This window comes from Hypomesus transpacificus, chromosome 18 (genome assembly GCF_021917145.1).
Source record: "Hypomesus transpacificus isolate Combined female chromosome 18, fHypTra1, whole genome shotgun sequence".
Lineage (NCBI taxonomy): Eukaryota > Metazoa > Chordata > Actinopteri > Osmeriformes > Osmeridae > Hypomesus > Hypomesus transpacificus.
The window spans coordinates 12,482,125-12,498,702 of NC_061077.1; the positions used below are offsets into that span (position 1 = coordinate 12,482,125).

General features: G+C 54.1%; 1 protein-coding gene across 5 annotated transcripts in view; it reads left to right on the forward strand.

Moving 5' to 3' along the window:
• Positions 1-16,578, forward strand: part of dip2ba (disco-interacting protein 2 homolog Ba) — a 37,658-nt gene that overhangs the window by 15,459 nt on the left and 5,621 nt on the right. The window contains exons 2-33 of one of the 5 annotated variants that reach the window (XM_047039617.1): positions 742-816; positions 3,003-3,161; positions 3,363-3,488; positions 4,259-4,492; positions 4,606-4,740; positions 5,161-5,172; positions 5,592-5,711; positions 5,813-6,010; positions 6,264-6,355; positions 6,523-6,633; positions 6,830-6,953; positions 7,401-7,510; positions 7,611-7,713; positions 8,633-8,697; positions 8,792-8,885; positions 9,071-9,190; positions 9,440-9,554; positions 9,680-9,819; positions 10,378-10,514; positions 11,241-11,321; positions 11,610-11,737; positions 11,850-11,964; positions 12,307-12,508; positions 12,949-13,061; positions 13,491-13,514; positions 14,231-14,311; positions 14,602-14,725; positions 14,910-15,031; positions 15,167-15,278; positions 15,538-15,647; positions 15,760-15,890; positions 16,311-16,479. In XM_047039617.1, the coding sequence (XP_046895573.1) occupies positions 742-816; positions 3,003-3,161; positions 3,363-3,488; positions 4,259-4,492; positions 4,606-4,740; positions 5,161-5,172; positions 5,592-5,711; positions 5,813-6,010; positions 6,264-6,355; positions 6,523-6,633; positions 6,830-6,953; positions 7,401-7,510; positions 7,611-7,713; positions 8,633-8,697; positions 8,792-8,885; positions 9,071-9,190; positions 9,440-9,554; positions 9,680-9,819; positions 10,378-10,514; positions 11,241-11,321; positions 11,610-11,737; positions 11,850-11,964; positions 12,307-12,508; positions 12,949-13,061; positions 13,491-13,514; positions 14,231-14,311; positions 14,602-14,725; positions 14,910-15,031; positions 15,167-15,278; positions 15,538-15,647; positions 15,760-15,890; positions 16,311-16,479 (3,782 nt within the window). The other 4 variants (XM_047039619.1, XM_047039618.1, XM_047039620.1 and 1 more) reach the window with 4 other exon arrangements.

The window sequence follows — 16,578 nt, forward strand, 5'->3', positions numbered from 1 at the left end:
AGAGATTGCGCAAAGTCTTTTGTGGGTGTGTGGTTACTTGTAACAGTATGAATCTTTGCCTGATAGGGTTTTTACAGCCACTACAGTGTGTGTTTTGGGGGAGTAGACTTCCCTGTACTGCATTGGTCGGGGTCGGGTACTTTCCAAGGCACGCACACACACACACACACGCGTGCACGCCCTCCTCTCAGAGCGAGCCAAACAGGGGGAAGAGAGTTTTAGGGGGGGCTGTTGTGAGAGAATGCGTTCCGTGTGAAAGCGTCCCACATGGCGGTCCTCCTGGCCTGTGTTTACTGCTGTCTAGATGTCGGTGGGCTTTCCTCTGGTATTGTTCTAGCGAGGGTATCAGTGAGGGGCCCTCAGCGTTCAGTGGCTTCCTTTGGCCCGGGGGTCGTCGGGTCTCATGTCATGTTTGCACACCAGGGCTGATGTGGGGGGGGGGGGGGAAAACAAGGGCATTATCTCTGCTAGTCACTGGAGGCCTTGAGCTCTGACCACATTGGAGATGCACCAAATATTGGTACACCAGCCGCGTTCTTGTTCTGCTGCGGGAAAATGTGAATTTGAACGTTGGAGGTGCCAGAGTTTACAGGGATACATCTTAATCTGTGGTGTGTGTGTCTTTGTGTTTTGTGAGTAAAGGCGTGTTTGTGTAGGAGTGCAGGCTGTGTGTGTGTGTGTGTTATTGCAGTTTGTTTGTGTCGAACTAACATGGCCGTGTGGGAATCTCCTCTCTCCTAGGTGACATCACACAGAAGGGCTATGAGAAGAAACGAGCCAAGCTTCTGGCCCCATACGTCCCCCAGATGTCCCCTGGTAAGAAACCTCTCCTCCCTCCTCCTCTGCCTGCTCCTCCCCCTCTCTCTCCTCCCTCCTCCTCCACTGCCTACTCCTCTCCCTCTCTCCTCCCTCCTCCTCTGCCTGCTCTCCCTCTCTCTCCTCTCTCCTCCTCTGCCTGCTCTCCCTCTCTCTCCTCCCTCTTCCTCTGCCTGCTCCTCTCCCTCTCTCCTCCCTCCTCCTCTGCCTGCTCTCCCTCTCTCTCCTCCCTCCTCCTCTGCCTGCTCCTCTCCCTCTCTCCTCCCTCCTCCTCTGCCTGCTCTCCCTCCTCCCTCCTCCTCTGCCTGCTCTCCCTCTCTTTCCCCTCTCCCCATGCTCTCCCCCTCCCCAAACTTGTCCTCCCGCGTCCACTTCCCCTTCTAGCTCTCCACCCCCGTCCTCCTCCTCCCCCCTTTCTCCATTCCTCCTGTGTCCTCTCTCTGTCCTCCCCTCCCAGATTTCCTGCTGCTGTCTTCTTCATCCTCTTCCCTTTTCTTCCTCTGACTCTCTCTGTCTCTCTGTCTCTCTCTCTCTCTCTGTTTCCTTCGGTTCCCCTCTCTCTGTTCTCCCTTCACCCTTGTGTTGGAATCATTCAAAGTAAGAGGGGTTACTTGGGTTGTTCACCACCAAATCCTATATGGAAAATAAATTATAAAGAAATCAATGCCGCTATATATAAAATGGAACAGAAATGTTGTATATTTTGATGTACTGCTGCACTCTGTTGGTAGACAGTGGAATTGCATCCAACTTTCACTTCATCAGTATGCAGTGTTACGAATGCTCTATTTACTGGGATGCTGCCAGTGTGCAGACCTTACACCCCAAACATGTTAGATTCTGTGTCTCTCCACCTCGGAAAGACAGAATACGGAGTAGCAGAATACGGAGAAGCTATATTGAGTAACACATGCAAATGAAGTCTCTGTTCTCACGATCTGTCTACTGGAAAACAACACAGGGAAGTAGCCTAGTGTCAGGCTCACAACCGACCAATGACCCACAGTCATCTGATCCTCGCTGATCCTCATTGGTCGATCCATCTCCGTTTACCTCAGTAACCTTGCACTGGGCTGTGGTGTTTGTCGGAGGGGAACATTTGCCACATGTTTGCATGAGGGGGAAACCAAAGAAATGTTTTTCGGCCAGTTAAGGATTCAAAAAACATTATTTAAAAATGAATTCTAAGGAATTTGTCACCCAGTTGGGAGTGGTGCTTGCTCAACTGTTGGGAAATATTGGCAACTCAGACATCAAAAACAGGAAGTGATGTCAGAGCTTGCCACATACCGATGCGGCCTATGGCGTGCAGTCGCTACTGGGGACTGCTTTCACATGCCACTGTGGTGTGGTGCCCTGGCGGGCAAAGCTGGCATATCAACAAAGCTTTGAACCTGGAGGTGTGTGCCTGCTGTTCCCCCCTCCCTGGGCCTCCTCTCCCACCTGGGCCTCCTCTCCCACCTGGGCCTCCTCTCCCACCTGGGCCTCCTCTCCCACCTGAGCCTCCTCTCCCACCTGGGCCTCCTCTCCCACCTGGGCCTCCTCTCCCACCTGGGCCTCCTCTCCCACCTGGGCCTCATCTCCCACCTGAGCCTCCTCTCCCACCTGAGCCTCCTCTCCCACCTGGGCCTCCTCTCCCACCTGGGCCTCCTCTCCCACCTGGGCCTCCTCTCCCACCTGGGCCTCCTCTCCCACCTGGGCCTCCTCTCCCACCTGGGCCTCATCTCCCACCTGGGCCTCCTCTCCCACCTGGGCCTCCTCTCCCACCTGGGCCTCCTCTCCCACCTGGGCCTCCTCTCCCACCTGGGCCTCATCTCCCACCTGGGCCTCCTCTCCCACCTGGGCCTCCTCTCCCACCTGGGCCTCCTCTCCCACCTGGGCCTCATCTCCCACCTGGGCCTCCTCTCCCACCTGGGCCTCCTCTCCCACCTGGGCCTCCTCTCCCACCTGGGCCTCATCTCCCCAGGGTCCATGTGGCCTCCTAAAGGCCGGCTTAATCCCTGCTACCGACAATCCAAAATAAAGAGACTGAGACTTAAAGGCTTGAAGTAGTATTTCAAATACTTTGATCTTATATTAAATAGTATCATGTTTATGGCCCTCAAACAAGGGTTTTAGGATGTTTCTTGTGGAGGGTCGTTTCGGAACTATTTCAGCTTCTGTCCTGTGTTTTACCGTCCCCCCAGGTGTGGAGCTGTCGCTGCCTGACGTGCAGTTGTCCCCGGGCCACAGTGCAGACCCCAGCCCCGAGGGTCCCGAGGGCCCCGGGCCCTCCACCTCCTCCGCCAGCCGCCACCACCGCTCACACCGCAGTGGAGGGGCCCGCGACGACCGCTACAGATCAGGTGAGCACGCACACACACACACACACACACACGTATCTTGGCTCAGTTGCCATTCGCGGCTCCAACTGGGCAACTGCTTCCCTCTTCCTGTGTTTTTGTCTGTGGAAGCTTGTGACAGAGTGGTCAGGTGGGAAATAAGAACGCCCTCCCTCCCTCTCTCCCCTCCCTCTCTCCCCTTCCTCTCTCCCCTCCCTCTCCCAGACATCCACACAGAGGCGGTGCAGGCGGCGCTGGCCAAGCACAAGGAGGAGAAGATGGCGCTGCCCATGCCCACCAAGAGGCGCTCGGCCTTCGTCCAGTCCCCCGTGGACAACGGTACCCCTCCAGGTACTCTCTCCCTGAGGCTGAAGCCCAAAGAGGGTTTCAGGATGTTAGTAGCGTTTGCTGAAATGGCTGGTGCAGAATGGGCAATGAAGTGGTACAACATGTGAGGGAGTGTAATCCCGGCTGGTTGGCCAAAACACCATCTGGTAGTCAAGCCGAGTCACCCAGTCCTAACCAGGCTTGGCCCCAGGACCAGACGGATGGGCTTTAGGTCTCCACAGGGGGGGGGGGGGGGGGGGTTGGGAGATACAGTGTGTACAATTCTAATTTTATTGTGTGATGGAATTATTTCATATATGCCTACGTCAATTCACTTCATCAGTTTGAACCCAAGTATACTCGTTACCGGTCCTAGCACGTTTGGCGCCCTATGCAAGATTGATCTCCAGCCCCCCCGCTCGCCGGGAGCGGAAATCGGGATGCCGCCCCCCCAACCACAACACGGAAATATGACGTGACGCGGTTGGCGCCCTCTGCTGGTTGTGCGGGAGGGTTATTTAATGGATGCACTTGGGAAAATCCCCCCCCCCTTTTCAAGCCTAGGCGGCTGCCTATGTCTCATAAAGGAAGGACCGGCCCTTAGTATACTATTCTTATAAAATTAAGAAATTTGTAATTTTATAAGAATTGTATTATTTCCAGAAAAGAATTGGGATCACAATGTTCAACTTGATATCAGAATGAATCATTTTGAGAGGGGGGAGGGGGGGAGGGGGGAACAGCATTAGAGCCGACCCCAGTCCTAACCCTCTCCTCTCCCCCCCTCCCTCCAGACACCTCGTCTGCCTCGGAGGACGAGGGCTCCCTGCGGAGGCAGGCCTCCCTGAGCGCAGCGCTGGCCCAGAGCCTCCAGAGCCCCGACTACTGGATCAACCGCTCGGTCCAGAGCTCCTCCACCTCCTCCTCCGCCTCCTCCACCCTCTCCCACGGGGAGGCCAAGACCCAGCCTCAGACCCAGCCTCCAACCACCTCCGCCCTGGCTGACATACTGGCCATCACGCGCATAGGTAGGCCATACACCCACGTGCACACATGCGTCCAGTCTGTGCGTTCAGCCAGGATAACCACGCTGGTGCCATGCACGGTCAGACCCACTTCCTGTTCCACCGTGTGTCCCCAGAGAGCGTTCCCCCGGACGTGACCTCCTCCACCCCCCAGGAGAGGGGCTCCCGCCTCGACCTGCCCCCCAGCACCGCCGCCGTCAGGGGCATGAGTCGAGGACAGAGCCGCTGCAGCATGCTGGACACCGCCGACGGTAGCGCTCGCCGCGGGAACGACACGCACGCACTCCCACGCGTGTACACACGCACAGACACTCACACACACGCATACGCACAGGCCCTCTCTGATCCATGCTGCTTTTCATCACGCTCCAGAGTGTTTCTGTGATTGTTTTGGTACAGTCTGGCAGACTTCATGATTGTTGGGACTCCATGCAACCATGTGCAGTGTGTGTTGTTGTGGCTATGACGTGTTATGACCGAATCTTTTGGTAATGCCATGGAGAAGGCTGTGATCACATGATGTACCTCTCTCACTATCACCCCCCCCCCCCCCCCTCCCCCCATTCCAGGCTTGGCCGTTGAGAATGCTGCTAACAGCTGTGTGTTTGTTCTTTTTTTGGGGGTGTGTGTGTGACTATCCGCCGTGTCATGGCTTTCATAAAAAAAATCAGGACACAGAAAAGGTAATAACCATCAGAACAGTTGGAGGGGAGGCGGGGCGGGGCCAATCAGCTTGCTTTTCCCCACCCTTGGTTGTGTGTGCCTATTTGTCTGTCTGCTTAACCAATAGAGAAGCATCATCATGTCTTACTACCTTAAACACAGTAGGTTGTACGTTGTCTGTGTGTGTTTGTGTGTGTGTGTGTGTGTGTGTGTGAGAGGCGCTGCATGTGTAGTAGTAGATTTTGTGTGTTCGAGGATCTAGATGTGGCCTTGTCGACGTATTGTGAGCCTGTTCGTCGCTGGGTTCGTTTGCGTACGTGTCTGTTACTGTGAGGGTCCGTGTCCATGTGTGTGCGTGCTTGCATGTGTACAGACATGATGTGTGTGTGTGTGTGTGTGTGACGGACCGTGCCTGTGCTGTGTGTGTGTGTGTGTGCAGGCGTACCGGTGAACAGCAGGGTGTCCACCAAGATCCAGCAGCTCCTCAACACACTGAAACGGCCCAAGAGACCCCCGCTGAGTGAGTTCTTCCTGGACGACTCGGAGGAGATCGTTGAGGGTGAGACACACACACACATACAGACAGACACACGTATATACACACACACACACACACCCGCTGACCCTCTCCTCTCTCCCCCTGCCATCATCCCGGGCCAGTGCCCCAGCCAGACCCCAACACCCCCCGGCCGGAGGGCCGTCAGATCATCCCGGTGAAGGGGGAGCCCCTGGGCGTGGTCAGCAACTGGCCCCCGGCCCTGCAGGCCGCCCTGGCCCGCTGGGGGGCCACCCAGGCCAAGAGCCCCGCCCTCACCGCCCTGGACATCACGGGGAAGCCCCTCTACACGCTCACATACGGTGAGGCTCCGGCTGTGGGGACGCTCCGGTACTATGACAGCCACAGACTGATCACAGGGCTGCTGTTACTAGAGCAACGACAGGGAATTCTTAGTGGCCCTTCGTCGTTCACTTCTGGATTCCATTGTTTATTGTGAAATGCTGATTAGGGTGCAGAAGTAGCGTGCTGGAGAAATGTACCCAACAGTGCACAACACACACACACACACACACATCTCGAGTCAGGATTTTGAACCCTGTGCGTGTTCCCCAGGTAAACTGTGGAGCCGCAGTCTGAAGCTGGCCTACACCCTGCTCAACAAGCTGGGCACCAAGAGCGAGCCGGTGCTGAAGCCTGGGGACCGGGTGAGGACTGGAGGGCTGATGCCCCTGGGTGGTGGGGAGGGGGGGAGGGGGGGAGTCAGGCAGCAGATGAGAGGCAAATAGAACTAAAGCTTGTGGGCGGGTTTGTGTGTTTGTGTGTGTGTGTGTTTGTGTGTGTGTGTGTGTCTCTCTCTCTCTCCGTCCCCCAGGTGGCGCTGGTGTACCCCAACAGCGACCCGGCGATGTTCTGGGTGGCCTTCTACGGCTGCCTGCTGGCCGAGGTCATCCCTGTGCCCATCGAGGTGCCCCTGTCACGCCAAGTAAGGCCCGCCGTGCCAACAACATCAACAATGTCTCAATGCTCCAATCCAATGTCCGAGCGTACAACTGGAGTCTCTGCAGCCAGTGCAGTGTGTTATAGACTGGACTGTTGGATGTATTGATTCCCCCCTAGTCTGAGTTTGAACGCCGAGTCCCTCCAGATGTCCGCCCCCTCTGACACGTGTCCTCCCCCAGGACGCAGGCAGCCAGCAGATAGGCTTCCTGCTGGGCAGCTGTGGGGTGAGCCTGGCCCTGACCAGCGAGCTGTGTCTCAAGGGGCTGCCCAAGACGCCCAACGGAGAGATCGTCCAGTTCAAAGGTCACTACTCCACTGCTGTTCACTGGAGGCTCTCTCGCTCTCTCTCTTTCTCTGTCTCTCGCTCTCTCACTCTCGCTCTCTCTTTCTCTTTCTCTGCTCGGCTTCGTCGGGCCAGTAGGACACTCTCTCTCTCTGTCTCTCTCTCTCACTCTCACTCTCACACTCACTCACTCTCTCTCTCTCACACTCTCTCTCTCTCTCACACTCTCTCTGTCTTGCTCTCTATCTCTGCCTCTCTCTTTCTCTCTCTCTGCCTCTCTGTCTTTCTGTCTCCCTGGGAGGTATTAACTCAGCTCATCAGACTTTTATAGCCCCATGACAATCATTCTCCAATGTTCTATGGCTTAAAGATGCTCGTTGTATACTTATTCGATGATCCATTCAAACATCACTTTGGTCGATACATTTGATGGGAATTCTTCGTGTCTCTCTCTTTGTGTGTCCCAGGCTGGCCCAGGATGAAGTGGGTGGTGACCGACACCAAGTACCTGACCAAGCCCTCCAAAGACTGGCAACCCCACATCCCCACTGCCAACACAGACACAGCCTATATAGAGGTGAGGGGGGAGCTAGTGGTGGCTGGCTGACTGAAGGACTGCCTCACTGTCGAGCTGACTGACTGACTGACTGACTGTCTCTCTCCATCTGCCCCCCCAGTACAAGGCCAGTAAGGAAGGTACAGTGATGGGAGTGGCTGTGTCTAAGATCTCCCTGCTGACCCACTGTCAGGCCCTGACCCAGGCCTGCAACTACTGTGAAGGTGAGACTCAGCACAGCTCACACTACTCAGCACAGCTCTCACTACTCAACACAGCTCTCACTACTCAGCACAGCTCTCACTACTCAGTACAGCTCTCACTACGCAGCACAGCTGTCACTACTCAACACAGCTTTCACTACTCAGCACAGCTCTCACTACTCAGCACAGCTCTCACTACTCAACACAGCTCTCACTACTCAGCACAGCTCTCACTACTCAGCACAGCTCTCACTACTCAGCACAGCTCTCACTACTCAACACAGCTTTCACTACTCAGCACAGCTCTCACTACTCAACACAGCTCTAACTCCAGTTCCTGGGGTGAACATCAGGAGATTTACGAGATGGTGAGGGTGGGGGGGTGCAAGAGTGGTGTTTTCCACCAGATAAATAAGTCAGTGAGACTATGCAGAGGGGCCGGGCTGTGGAATAAGAGCAGGGTTATTTATGTCCAATGCACTATTTACATTTATTCACTTAGCACTGGTTCATTTTTATTACTCAAGTGCAGCAAATAATCAAGGACTACAAGTGCCCCGTTGTAGCAGTAATACAGTGGTCAATGCCAAGGGAATGCAACCTCACAGCTTCGCTAAAAGGTCAATGTTGCTGATGCCGTCAAACGTTGTGTCGACGTAAGTGTTGTGACCTGAGTGTGGCCCTCAGTGCTTCATTATAATTTGGGTAGGGCTGGGAAATGATGGGTGTGTGTATCTGACCTGTGTGTGTGTATTTGACCTGTGTGTGTGTATCTGACCTGTGTGTGTGTGTGTATCTGACCTGTGTTTGTGCGTGTGTGTGTGTATTCGACCTGTGTGTGTGCGTGTGTGTGTGTGTGTATCTGACTTGTGTGTGTGTGTGTATCTGACCTGTGTTTGTGTGTGTGTATCTGACCTGTGTGTGTGTGTGTGTCCCTCAGGAGAGACGTTGGTCAACGTGCTGGACTGTAAGAAGGACATGGGCTTGTGGCACGGCGTTCTAACGGTGAGAGAGACAGGCAAGAGCCACAGGTCCTGCTTTGGGGGCAGAGATGATGATGATGATGATGATGATGATTGTGTGTGTGTTTTGGTCGCAGAGTGTCATGAACAGAATCCACACCATCACGGTTCCCTATGCAGTCATGAAGGCCTGTCCAATGTCCTGGGTGCAGAGAGTCCACATGCACAAAGGTGAATCATCTGCCAAGTCACTGTTCTGATCTCATATTCTGTAGCATAAGCATAGGGACGATATGAAATACAATCTAATCATTGTAAAATGGTGTCACTTAATTTTGAGTTAGAATGTAGTGTTGTGATGTAGTGTATATGAGTCAGACTTGATTGTGTGTGTGTGTGTGTGTGTGTCCCTCTAGCACGCGTTGCCTTAGTGAAGTGTCGGGATCTTCACTGGGCCATGATGGCCCACAGGGACCAAAGGGACACCAACCTGTCCTCCATACGCATGCTCATAGTGGCAGACGGAGCCAACCCCTGTAAGACACACACACACATACACACACACCTACACATACACACACACACACACCTATATACAAACACACAAACACAAAAAAAGCACCTTTCACAACGGCATATTTAAGCGTCCGCCAACATTGTCTACTTTGCACGTTACACAACAGTAAACGACTTTACTGAGTTAGTGTTACTAAGGACAGTATTTCCCAGTACGTCAGTGTTGTGGGGCGTGTTTCCGCTCACCCGGGGTACGCTGCTTCCATCAGGGTCGGTGTCGTCCTGCGACGCCTTCCTCAACGTGTTCCAGTCCCACGGCCTGAAGCCTGAGGTCATCTGCCCCTGTGCCTCGTCCCCCGAGGCCCTTACTGTGGCCATACGCAGGTACTGCAGCCACACACACACACACACACACACACACACACACACACAGGAACTGCATTGGAGTCGGGTCGTTTTCCAAATTGGCCATGAACATAGACTATATATCCCCCCTCCCTCCCCCCCAGGCCCGGTGCCCGCGGTGCCCCCCTCCCAGCCAGGGCCATCCTCTCCATGGGGGGCCTGAGCCACGGGGTGATCAGGGTCAACACGGAGGACAAGAACTCTGCCCTCACCGTGCAGGACGTGGGCCACGTCATGCCTGGAGGTCTGACAGCCCGGCCAGCTGCCCTCAGGACAGCACACACCACACGACACACTTGTTTACCACACTACACGACACACTTGTTTACCACACTACACGACCCACTTGTTTACCACACCACACGACACACTTGTTTACCACACTACACGACACACTTGTTTACCACACTACACGACACACTTGTTTACCACACTACACGACACACTTGTTTACCACACTACACGACACACTTGTTTACCACACTACACGACACACTTGTTTACCACACTACACACTTGTTTACCACACTACACGACACACTTGTTTACCACACTACACGACACACTTGTTTACCACACTACACACTGGTTAACCACACTACACACTTGTTTACCACACTACACTACACACCTGTTTCCCACACTATGTCTAGATTTGCTCATGCTTGCCTGTTAACATGCAGTCTACTAGACCATCATTGACAGTTTTGATGCTTGTGTTGGAACGACATGCTTACTTGTGCACGTGAGATCAAAGGTTAGACTCATGACGTGTGTGTGTGTGTGTGTGTGTGTGTCCCAGCTCTGATGTGTATAGTGAAGCCTGACGGGCCTCCTCAGCTGTGTAAGACGGATGAGATTGGAGAGATCGTCCTCAACTCTCGCGCCGGAGGCACCATGTACTACGGCCTCCCTGGAGTCACCAAGAACACCTTCGAGGTCTCAACTCTGCCCTCTGTTTGACTGTCAACTCTACTGTCTGTTCTACTGTCAACTCTACTGTCAACTCTACTGTCAACTCTGCCCTCTGTTTGACTGTCAACTCTACTGTCTGTTCTACTGTCTACTCTACTGTCTACTCTACTGTCAACTCTACTGTCGGTTCTACTGTCAACTCAGCCCTCTGTTTTACTGTCAACTCTACTTTCAACTCTACTGTCTGTTTTACTGTCAACCCTACTGTCATCTCTACTGTCTGTTCTACTGTCAACTCTACTGTCAACTCTACTGTCTGTTCTACTGTCAACTCTACTGTCTGTTCTACTGTCAACTCTACTGTCAACTCTACTGTCTGTTCTACTGCCAACTCTACTATCAACTCTACTGTCTGTTATACTGTCAACCCTACTGTCAACTCTACTGTCTGTTCTACTGTCAACTCTACTGTCTGTTCTACTGTCAACTCTACTGTCTGTTCTACTGCCAACTCTACTATCAACTCTACTGTCTGTTCTACTGTCAACCCTACTGTCAACTCTACTGTCTGTTCTACTGTCAACCCTACTGTCAACTCTACTGTCTGTTCTACTGTCAACTCTCTGCTGTCTGTTCTACTGTCAACCCTACTGTGAACTCGACTGTCAACTCTGCCCTCTGTTCTACTCATGACTGGCCTCTACTGTCAACTCTACTCAAGTGTGTGTGTGTGTCTGTCGTCATCTGTAGGTCATACCAGTGAACCAGGCTGGAGCTCCTATAGGAGAGATCCCCTTCACCCGCACTGGGCTGCTCGGCTTCGTCGGGCCAGTAAGACACACTAACCCTAACTCTCTCTGTCTCTGTCTGTCACCCACTTACACATATACATCTATCATGTACCTATTTGCAGACACCCCCCCCAAAAAAAAAAACATACACAAAACTCACTCACTCTCTCACACATATACTATACTATCTATACGGGTACATATGTGCACACGCACCCACACACACACACCCCAATACATGTATTTACACACACAAAACGATTTCATTTCAGTTCACACCGTATCACCCTATCAGCTTGCTGACCTCTGTCTCCCTCCTCCCCCCTAGGGCAGCCTGGTGTTTGTGGTGGGGAAGAACGAAGGCCTGCTGACCGTGAGCGGACGACGGCACAACGCTGACGACCTGGTGGCCACCGCACTGGCTGTGGAGCCCGTCAAAACAGTCTACAGGGGCAGGTGTGTGTGTGTGCACGTGGAGTGTGTGTGTCGCTGTATCCAGTGTATGTGTGTGTTGGTCTGCGGCGTGGGTGTGCCCTCCTGAACGCGGCGTGTTTCCGGTGTGTGTCAGGATCGCCGTGTTCTCCGTGACGGTGTTCTACGATGAGAGGATCGTGATCGTGGCCGAGCAGAGACCAGACGCCAGCGAGGAGGACAGCTTCCAGTGGATGAGCAGAGTCCTGCAGGTACCCCCATCAGCCCTTCATCAAACCCCATCATCCAGCCCTCCTGAATCCATCAACACCTGTCCGTCCCTGCTCTGGTCTCTCTCTCCACATTGGCACAAGCGATGGTCGAAATCTCCATGTTTTTCACAGATCCCCATGCTACTGTACCTAAAGTGTGTGTACCTGTGTGTGTGTGTGTGTACCTGTGTGTGCGTGTGTGTGTGTGTGTGTATCTGTGTGCGTGTGTTTGTGTGTATCTGTGTGTGTGTATCTCTGTGTGTGTGTGTGTGTGTGTGTGTATCTCTGTGTGTGTGTGTGTGTGTATCTGTGTGTATCTCTGTGTGTGTGTGTCCTCTCCAGGCCATAGACAGCATCCACCAGGTGGGGCTGTACTGCCTGGCTCTGGTACCTGCCAACACGCTGCCCAAGACGCCCTTGGGAGGGATCCACATCTCAGAGACCAAGCAGAACTTCCTGGAGGGCAACCTGCACCCCTGCAACATCCTGCTGTGCCCCCACACCTGCGTCACCAACCTGCCCAAGCCCCGGCAGAAACAGCCAGGTGAGCAGAGGGGCGGGCCGGGGTTAGGGCTAGGGCTGCCGTCGGAGAGATCCAGTAAGCCAGGGGGAAAAGAGAAATACATCTTAGATCGTTAGCAATAAAAAAATGTAAGCTGTTTTAATGATGTCGCTGTTTTTGTGATGTCATATCAATTCAATTTGGTTTCATGTTATTTCAAACACATGGGTCCACATCAGTAAAAAGGAAAGATTATAGAGAAGATTATATATATATTCACACACAATACAAGGGTAAACAGTTGCCCAAGTTCATGGCTATTCACAAGTCCACAGTGATTTAAACACACACGGGCAGTTCCAATCTGCAAAAACGACACACACTGCACATTTGTAAGTCCTCAACACACCAATCGAACAAACCAGATCTGTTCTCTCAGTGTGACGTCCCATGTGTGTGACCCTGCTGTGTTTGGGGGCCAGTGGGGGTGGGGCCTGCGTCCATCATGGTGGGGAACCTGGTGGCAGGGAAGAGGATCGCCCAGGCGACCGGCCGGGAGCTGGGCGTGGTGGAGGACGAGGGCCTGGTCAGGAAGGTGAGCCCAGCCAGACTCCACCCAGGCCTGCTGTCTGGAGGGAGCCTGCCCAGCCAGACTCCACCCAGGCCTGCTGTCTGGAGGGAGCCTGCACAACAACATGCTGCACACACCACTGGAGCTACTGGGAGATGGGTGGATGGATGGAGAAAGAGATAGATATAAAAGATAGATAGACAGTCACAGTTGGAATAAGAAAGAAGAAAGCAGAACTTATCGATCCCAGACGTAAAATAGTAGCTGGGAACCTTGTATGTACAAAAAAACACCAACAAAGGAATTGCTTATCCCAGTGTATCATTGACATCTACTGCGCAGTTAGAGATGCTAGCACATTGAGGTGAGGGCTGGATGTGAACAGGAAGTGGTGACTGCTGACTTCCTGTCCTAAGGCTGTGTTATGTTGTCCGTTGTGCTCTCGCTGGGTAGCTCGCCATGTGGCCCACTGTGATGGTAAGAGCCGATAGGCCGGGCACGGCGGGTGGGAGGGGCCAGTGCTGCTGGAGCCGCTGCTTGGTGGTGGTGGTGGTGGTGGTGTGCTTGGTTACCAGTGGCAGTCCCTCAGCGCGTGTGTGTGTGAGGTCAGCCCAGTCTGCATGCGTCTCTCCTGCCCTCGTCTCCTCCCTCCACCGGGGGGCGCTGCCACCGCGGTCTGACAGTAGGTGGCACAGAGGAATGCTAGCCTGCGAGGGCATGGCCAGCACCCTGTGTGTGTGTGTGTTTACCGCGCTGTGGCTAACTCCCGTCCCCCCCTCCCCGCCTCTTGTCGTCCAACTCTTCCTGTATTCTGTCCTTGGGTTCGTCCGTGGGCCTCCAAAGCTTGGCTTGCTGTTGGTGTTGCCAGCTGGGAGCCTCTCTGGGCTCCTCCTGCAGAGGCCTTCTGGAGGGGGGGGGGTCTGGGAGGGTTGGCTTTCTATCCAGGCCAAGTGGAATGGAACCCTTTTAGTTTCTCAGCTCACCAGGCAGAGATGGAGGCCATTTTAGTTTCAGACCCCCCCCCAAAAAAGAAGAGAGGGGGGGGGGGGGGGGGGGGGGGGGGCAGAAATGGGGTGCTGTTATCGAGAAAGGGCGTTGCACTTGGTCGGGGGGGCTTCTGTGTTGAATGTCTTGAATATACACACACACACTTACACACACTCTCACTCTCTGCGCCATCTGTATCCCTACAGCACCAGTTCTTGTCTGAGGCCTTACAGTGGAGAGCCCAGACTGACCCAGACCACGTTCTGTACGTGCTGCTCAACGCCAAGGTAACCCCCCCTCCCACACACACACACAAACACACACACACAGTATGTCCTCATGGTATACACACATGACGGCAGAATCAAGCGTGCCCATTGTGGCTGTGCCGGGGTGTAATACCCTGTCTGTCCTCCAGGGGGTGGCTGTGCACCGCCACCCCCTGGAGGACAGACAGGGTATTACACCCACACAAACACACACACACAGTATGTCCTCATGGTATACACACATGACGGCAGAATCAAGCGTGCCCATTGTGGCTGTGCCGGGGTGTAATACCCTGTCTGTCCTCCAGGGGGTGGCAGTGTGCACAGCCACCTGTGTCCAGCTGCACAAGCGCGCAGAGAAGATCACCTCAGCCCTGCTGGAGAGAGGAGGCCTCAACACCGGAGACAACGTGGTGCTGCTCTATCCTCCAGGTCAGCCGTGTACACACACACTCACACACACACACTCACACGCGAGCGAGCGAGCGAGCGAGCGAGCAGTACAACCCAGGCTGGGTTCACGGCGCTGTTCGACCCAGTTTTCTGTCACCGCCTGGTGGACTTCTCCCCTAAACCCTGAAGTCATTGTGCATCTCTGTGTCTGCCCGTCGCCCAGGGATCGACCTGATTGCGGCCTTCTACGGCTGTCTCTACGCCGGAGTCATCCCCGTGACCGTGCGCCCCCCCCACCCCCAAAACCTGGCCGCCACCCTCCCCACTGTCCGGATGATCATAGACGTAAGTCAGCGACCCCCCCCACACCCACTGCTCTAATGAGACCCAGTTACTCTCTCTCTGAGACTCCAGTCTTCAGTCTAGTCTATATGTCTGATGTCTGTCATCACTGCTCCCCCCCCCCCTCCCCCCCTGCAGGTGAGCAAGGCGGCATGCATCCTCACCACCCAGCCCCTCATGAGAACCCTCAGGTCCAGAGAGGCCGCCGCCAGCGTCAACATCAAGACCTGGCCCACCATCATAGACACTGGTATCTGTCTGCCTGTCTGCCTGTCTGCCTGTCTGCCTGTCTGCCTGTCTGTCTGTCTGTCTGTCTGTCTGTCTGTCTGTCTGTCTGTCTGTCTGTCTGTCTGTCTGTCTGTCTGTCTGTCTGTCTGTCTGTCTGTCTGTCTGTCTGTCTGTCTGCCTGTCTCACCACACACCAGATCTCCCACCATGGGGGCTTGCTTCTGGTTCTGTAGCTGTTTGAGTCAGGACCTCGTGTTAAAAGATATTGTGTGTGTGTCCAGATGACCTCCCCAGGAGACGGCCCCCCCAGCTCTACAAGCCCCCCACAGCGGAGATGCTGGCCTACCTGGACTTCAGCGTGTCCACCACGGGCATGCTCACTGGGGTCAAGGTGCGGGCCCCTCTGGACTGTCCCAGAGACTGGCTGACACGTCCACTCTCAGGTTGAATCTGATTGATGGAAAACCTCCTTTTAATCTGTGTGTGTGTGTGTGTGTGTTCAGATGTCCCATGCTGCCACCAGTACTCTGTGTCGCTCCATCAAGCTGCAGTGCGAGCTGTACTCGTCCCGTCAAATAGCCATCTGCCTGGACCCCTACTGTGGCCTGGGCTTCGTACTGTGGTGCCTCTCCAGGTAGGACACACACACACACACACTGCATTGCAAATCCTTTTCCGTCCCGACAGCTCACCGGATAAGCCTTACTGCAGCGGCGTGGGTTTGAATCCGGCCTGGGCCCTTTGCTTCCCTTCTCCTCTCTCCCCTTTTCCTGCCTCTGCTCTCACACTACACTTAACCACTGTTTAACAAAGCACACATCCTTTGTTGTCATAAAACAACATTCTATATATTTTTTTGTACTGTAATGTGCTGTTCAACGACAACAACAATTCCCCAAATAAATGTTCCAAATACAAACCACCACACAGACTGCACACGCCATGTCAATTAGGATGTCCGTGTGTGTGTGTGTGTGTGTGTGTGTGTGTGTGTGTGTGTGTGTGTGTGTGTGTGTGTGTGTGTGTGTGTGTGTGTGTGTGTGTGTGTGTGTAGTGTGTACTCTGGCCACCAGTCCATCCTGATCCCCCCTCTGGAGCTGGAGGGCGCCCTGCCCCTGTGGCTGAGCACGCTCAGTCAGTACAAGATCAGGGACACCTTCTGCTCCTACTCTGTCATGGAGCTCTGCACCAAGGGCCTGGGCATGCAGACGGAGATCCTGAAGGTCAGGATCACTCACACACTCTCTCTCTCTCCGACACATGCACACTCACATTCTCTCTCTCTCTCTCTCTCTCTCTCTCTCTCTCTCTCTCTCTCTCTC